The sequence below is a fragment of the Heptranchias perlo genome, unplaced genomic scaffold, assembly GCF_035084215.1.
Source record: "Heptranchias perlo isolate sHepPer1 unplaced genomic scaffold, sHepPer1.hap1 HAP1_SCAFFOLD_1537, whole genome shotgun sequence".
NCBI lineage: Eukaryota > Metazoa > Chordata > Chondrichthyes > Hexanchiformes > Hexanchidae > Heptranchias > Heptranchias perlo.
Genome location: NW_027138793.1, coordinates 27,044 through 34,085, shown reverse-complemented (window position 1 = coordinate 34,085; position 7,042 = coordinate 27,044). Strand labels below are relative to the sequence as shown.

The following is a 7,042-nucleotide window of genomic DNA, read 5'->3' as shown; positions in this document are numbered from 1 at the left end:
TCTGTTTCCTGTCTGTCAACCAATTCTCAATCCATGCCAGTATATTCCCCCCAATCCCATGTGCTTTAATTTTGCACACTAACCTCTTGTGTGGGACCTTATCAAAAGCCTTCTGAAAATCAAATACACCACATCCACTGGTTCTCCCCTATCTATTCTACTAGTTACATCCTCAAAAAACTCCAGTAGATTTGCTAAGCATGATTTCCCTTTCATAAACCCATGCTGACTTTGTCCAATCCCGTTAATGCCCTCCAAGTGTTCTGTTATCACATCTTTACAATAGACTCCAGCATTTTCCCCACTACTGATGTTATGCTAACTGGTCTGTAATTCCCTGTTTTTTCTCTCCCTCCTTTTTTAAATAGTGGGGTTACATTTGCCACCTCCAATCTGTAGGAACTGTTCCAGAGTCTATAGAATTTTGGAAGATGATCACCAATGCATCCACTATTTCCAGGGCCACTTCCTTTAGTACTCTGGGATGTAGATTATCAGGCCCTGGAGATTTGTCAGCCTTTAGCCCCATTAATTTCCCTAGCACTATTTTTTTTACTAATACTGGTTTCCTTCAGTTCCTCCCTCTCACTAGACCCTTGTGTTCCCTAACATTTCTGGCAGGTTATTTGTGTCCTCCTTTGTGAAGACAGAACCAAAGTATGTGTTTAATTGTTCTGCCATTTCTTTGTTTCCCCATTATAATTTCCCCATTTCTGACTGTAAGGACCTACAATTGTCTTCACTAATCTTTTTCTCTTGACATGTTTATAGAAGCTTTTACAGTCAGTTTTTATGTTCCCTGCTAGTTTACTCTCAATTCTCTATTTTTCCCCTCTTAATCAATCTCTTTGTCCTCCTTTGCTGAATTCTGAACTGCTCCCAATCCTCAGGCTTGCTGCTTTTCTGGTAATTTTATATGTCTCCTCTTTGGATCTAATACTGTCACTAATTTATTTTGTAAGCCACGGGTGAGCCACCTTTCCTGTTTTATTTTTGCACCAGACAGGAATGAATAATTGTTGTAATTCCTGCACACGTTCTTTAAATATTAGCCATTGCCTATCCACCGTCATCTCTTTTAGTAAAGTTCCCCAATCTATCAGAGCCAACTCACACCTCATACTTTCATAACCTTCCTTGATTTAGATTCAGGACCCTAGTTTCGGATTCAACTACTTCACCCTCCATCTTAATGAGGAATTCTATCATGTTATGTCGCTCTTCCCTAAGGACCCCGCACACAAGATTGTTAATTAATCCTTTCTCATTGCACAATACCCAGTCTAGGATCGCTTGTTCTCTAGTGGTTCCTCGATGTATTGGTCTAGAAAACCATCACGTACACACTCCGGAATTCCTCCCCCGCAGTATATTGCTAATTTGGTTTGACCAATCTATATGTATATTAAAGTCACCCATGATTATAGTTGTACCCTTCTTGCATGCGTCTCTAATTTCCTGTTTAATGCCCTCCCCTACATCTCCACTACTGTTTGGGGCTATAGACAACCCCCACCAACGTTTTCTGCCCCTTGGTGTTTCTTAGCTCCACCCATACAGATTTCACATTGTGATTTTCCGAGCCAATATCCTTCCTCACTATTGCATTGATTTCCTCCTTTACTGACAACGCTACCCCACCTCCTTTCCATTTTTGCCTGTCCTTCCTAAATATTGAATACCCCTGGATGTTCAGTTCCCATCCTTGGTCCACCCTGCAGCCATGTCTCCGTAATCGCAACTATATCATAACCGTTAATATCTATCTGCGCTGTTAATTCATCGACCCTTATTGCGAATGCTCCACGCATTAAGACACAATGCCGTTAGACTTGTCTTTTTAAGATTGCTGGTCATCTTAGTTTTATTTTGCACTATGGCCCTATTTGTTTTTCACCCTTGTTTTCTCTGCCTTCCACTATTGCTTCTTCCCTTTCTGTCTTTTGTTTCTATCCTTGTTTCCCCCTCCTCTGTCTCCCCTGCTCAGGTTCCCATCCCCCTGCCATTCTAGTTTAAACCTTCCCCAACAGCACTCGCAAACACCCCCGCGAGGACATCGGTCCCGGTCCTGCTCGGGTGTAACCCGTCACACTTGTACAGGTCCACCTTTCCCCAGAACCGGTCCCAATGTCCCAGAATCTAAATCCCTCCCTCCTACACCATCCCTGCAGCCACACATTCATCTGTCTATTCTCCTGTTCCTATACTCACTAGCACGTGGCACCGGTAGTAATCCTGAGATCACTACCTTTGAAGTCCTGCTTTTTAATTTTATCTCCTAGCTCCTTAAATTCACCTTGCAGGACCTCATCCCTTCTTTTACCTATGTCGTTGGTACCGATATGGACCACGACTACTGGCTGTTCACCCTCCCCCTCCAGAATGCCCTGCAGTCGCTCCGTGACATCCTTGACTCTAGTACCAGGGAGGCAACATACCATCCTGGAGTCACGTTTGTGGCCGCAGAAACGCCTGTCTGTTCCCCTTACAATTGAATCCCCGATCACTATAGCCCTGCCACTCTTCTTCCTCCCCTCCTGTGCAGCAGAGCCACCCGTGGTGCCCCGAACCCTGGCTCTTGCTGCTTTCCCCTGATAAGCCATCTCCCCAACAGTATCCAAAGGCAGTATATCTGTTTGAGAGGGAGATGGCCCCAGGGGACTCCTGCTCTACCTGCCTAGTCCTTTTACTCTGCCTGGCGGTCACCCATTTCCTTTCTGCCTGCGTAATCTTTACCTGCGGTGTGACCACCTCACTGAACGTGCTATCCACGATAGTCTCAGCATCGCGGATGCTCCACAGTGAATCCACCCACAGCTTCAGCTCCGAAATGCGGTTTGCCAGTAGCTGCAGCTGGACACACTTCCTGCACACATGGTCGCCAGGGACACTGGTAGTGTCCATGACTTCCCACATAGTGCAGGAGGAGGCATATCACGGGTGCGAGCTGTGCTGCCATGACTTGCATTAGATTACACTGTGTTCACCTCTCAGACTCTCCTCCCGCTCTCGGTCTCTCCTTTTATACTAGGCTCACCTCTCAGACTCTCCTCCCGCTCTCGGACTCTCCTTTTATACTAGGCTCACCTCTCGGACTCTCTTTCCCGCTCCTGGGGTGGTGTCTGTCTGTCTGTCTGTCCCTCCTCTCCTATATCTGGGGAGGCCCCTCCTCTCTCTCGAGCAGGTACTTACACAGCAGCAGCAGAGTAGGACAATGCAGAATGACTGCAGGACTCCAGCAGTCCCCCACCCAAGTGAGCCTCAGGAACAGGATGACACCGAAGATATTCTGCAGGCATGGCAGGTAAACGCCCATCAACATCCCCATCTGTGGAGTCTGAAAAAACACCAGCGGGAGACACACAGACAGAGTGCAGCACTGGGAGCCTCACTGGAGACACACAGACACAGACATAGACAGAGGTGCAGCACTGGAGCTCTCACTGGAGACACACAGACACAGACACAGACAGAGTGCAGCACTGGGAGCCTCACTGGAGACACACAGACACAGACAGAGTGCAGCACTGGGAGCCTCACTGGAGACACACAGACACAGACAGAGTGCAGCACTGGGAGCCTCACTGGAGACACACAGACAGAGTGCAGCACTGGGAGACACACAGACAGAGACACAGACAGAGACACAGACAGAGACACAGACAGAGACACAGACAGAGACACAGACAGAGACACAGACAGAGACACAGAGCAGCACTGGGAGCCTCACTGGAGACACACAGACACAGATAGAGACACAGACGGAGTGCAGCACTGGGAGCCTCACTGGAGACACACAGACACAGACAGAGTGCAGCACTGGGAGCCTCAATGGAGACACAGAGATGCACGCACCGCAGGCTCCCCCCCAAGCATACCACACACACACCCCCCACGGGTAGACTCAACGCAAACACATGTACACACACACACACACACACACACACACACACACACACACAGATGTTGGAGCTTACCTTGGTCGCTTTCTTCTTGCTCTCCCCGATATTCTCCGCCTCCTCGTGCTCCTTCGCTCCCTGAGGTAGGTTGGTGTAGTTGGCCATGCGATTGAGGAGGGAAGAGACCTTTGGTCGAGTGTCCAGTTCCTCCTGAGCAAGAACGGCAGAGGGGAGTGTCGGAGATTAAAGAAACACACAGTCAGGAACATAACACCCACCCACCCACACAGTCAGGAACATAACACCCACCCACCCACACAGTCAGGAACATAACACCCACCCACCCACACAGTCAGGAACATAACACCCACCCACCCACACAGTCAGGAACATAACACCCACCCACCCACACAGTCAGGAACATAACACCCACCCACACACACAGTCAGGAACATAACACCCACCCACCCACACAGTCAGGAACATAACACCCACCCACCCACACAGTCAGGAACATAACACCCACCCACCCACACAGTCAGGAACATAACACCCACCCACCCACCCAGTCAGGAACATAACACCCACCCACCCACACAGTCAGGAACATAACACCCACCCCACACACACAGTCAGGAACATAACACCCACCCACCCACACAGTCAGGAACATAACACCCACCCACCCACACAGTCAGGAACATAACACCCACCCACCCACACAGTCAGGAACATAACACCCACCCACCCACACACACAGTCAGGAACATAACACCCACCCACACACACAGTCAGGAACATAACACCCACCCACCCACCCCACACACACAGGAACATAACACCCACCCACCCACACAGTCAGGAACATAACACCCACCCACCCACCCACACAGTCAGGAACATAACACCCACCCACCCACACAGTCAGGAACATAACACCCACCCACACACACAGTCAGGAACATAACACCCACCCACCCACAACAATCAGGAACATAACACCCACCCACCCACACACACAGTCAGGAACATAACACCCACCCACCCACCCACACACACAGGAACATAACACCCACCCACCCACACAGTCAGGAACATAACACCCCACCCACCCACACAGTCAGGAACATAACACCCACCCACACACACAGTCAGGAACATAACACCCACCCACCCACACAGTCAGGAACATAACACCCACCCACCCACACAGTCAGGAACATAACACCCACCCACCCACACAGTCAGGAACATAACACCCACCCACCCACACACAGTCAGGAACATAACACCCACCCACACACACAGTCAGGAACATAACACCCACCCACACACACACAGTCAGGAACATAACACCCACCCACCCACCCACACACACAGGAACATAACACCCACCCACACACACAGTCAGGAACATAACACCCACCCACCCACACACACAGTCAGGAACATAACACCCACCCACCCACACACACAGGAACATAACACCCACCCACACACACAGTCAGGAACATAACACCCACCCACACACACAGTCAGGAACATAACACCCACCCACACACACAGTCAGGAACATAACACCCACCCACACAGTCAGGAACATAACACCCACCCACCCACACAGTCAGGAACATAACACCCACCCACCCACACAGTCAGGAACATAACACCCACCCACCCACACAGTCAGGAACATAACACCCACCCACCCACACAGTCAGGAACATAACACCCACCCACACACCCAGTCAGGAACATAACACCCACCCACCCACACAGTCAGGAACATAACACCCACCCACACACACAGTCAGGAACATAACACCCACCCACCCACACAGTCAGGAACATAACACCCACCCACCCACACAGTCAGGAACATAACACCCACCCACACACACAGTCAGGAACATAACACCCACCCACCCACCCACACAGTCAGGAACATAACACCCACCCACCCACACAGTCAGGAACATAACACCCACCCACACAGTCAGGAACATAATACCCACCCACCCACACAGTCAGGAACATAATACCCACCCACCCACACAGTCAGGAACATAACACCCACCCACCCACACAGTCAGGAACATAACACCCACCCACCCACACAGTCAGGAACATAACACCCACCCACACAGTCAGGAACATAACACCCACCCACCCACACAGTCAGGAACATAACACCCACCCACCCACACAGTCAGGAACATAACACCCACCCACCCACACAGTCAGGAACATAACACCCACCCACCCACACAGTCAGGAACATAACACCCACCCACCCACACACACAGTCAGGAACATAACACCCACCCACCCACACAGTCAGGAACATAACACCCACCCACCCACACAGTCAGGAACATAACACCCACCCACCCACACACACAGTCAGGAACATAACACCCACCCACCCACACAGTCAGGAACATAACACCCACCCACCCACACAGTCAGGAACATAACACCCACCCACACAGTCAGGAACATAACACCCACCCACCCACACAGTCAGGAACATAACACCCACCCACACAGTCAGGAACATAACCCCCCAATCACTACCCCCCTGCTCCCCACTCACACCTGGGGGGGGGGGGGGGGGGTTGCGGGGACCCTGGGGGACCATGGGGGGGGGGTGCGGGGACCCTGGGGGGGGTTGCGGGGACCCTGGGGGGAGGGGGGACGGGGACCCTGGGGGGGGGGGACCCTGGGGGGAGGGGGGACGGGGACCCTGGGGGAGCCTCCCTCCCTCACCCGTTCTTCGGGTCTGTGTGGACAGTGAGAGTTTGCAGGAGGTGCGAGTGTGGACGGGGGTCCTGACCCTGTTCTCACAGCCCCCCTTCCTCACACAGCACGGGTGACCTGGAGCAGTGTGGCCTGCCCAGGCCGGGGATGGGCCTGTCCTGCTCTGTGTAGGGGACTCGGTCCCACAGTGCACGATGGAGGACAGACAGACAGTTACCTCAAACAGTGCGAGGTTCCTATCACAGAACTCGTCACCCTCGTACGCAGTGCTGAAAAATATGGTGTGTTCCTTCTCGTGTCCATCGCCTGGAGAGGAGGAAGATCAAGAAAAAGTACCCGTTAGTTCAGGAACTCCTCAGACCCTCGATTACCACCGATCATCA

General features: G+C 51.5%; 1 protein-coding gene across 1 annotated transcript in view; it reads right to left on the bottom strand.

The window, feature by feature from the left end:
• Positions 1-3,192: 3,192 nt before the first annotated feature.
• Positions 3,193-7,042, bottom strand: part of LOC137309209 (solute carrier family 12 member 6) — a gene marked incomplete at its 3' end in the record, with an annotated part of 28,902 nt that continues 25,052 nt past the window's right edge. The window contains exons 3-5 of the mRNA XM_067977466.1: positions 6,877-6,965; positions 3,978-4,109; positions 3,193-3,337 (exon numbers count right to left, since the gene is read on the bottom strand). Of these exons, the coding sequence (XP_067833567.1) occupies positions 3,193-3,337; positions 3,978-4,109; positions 6,877-6,965 (366 nt within the window). The remainder of the gene's footprint in view (positions 3,338-3,977; positions 4,110-6,876; positions 6,966-7,042) is intronic.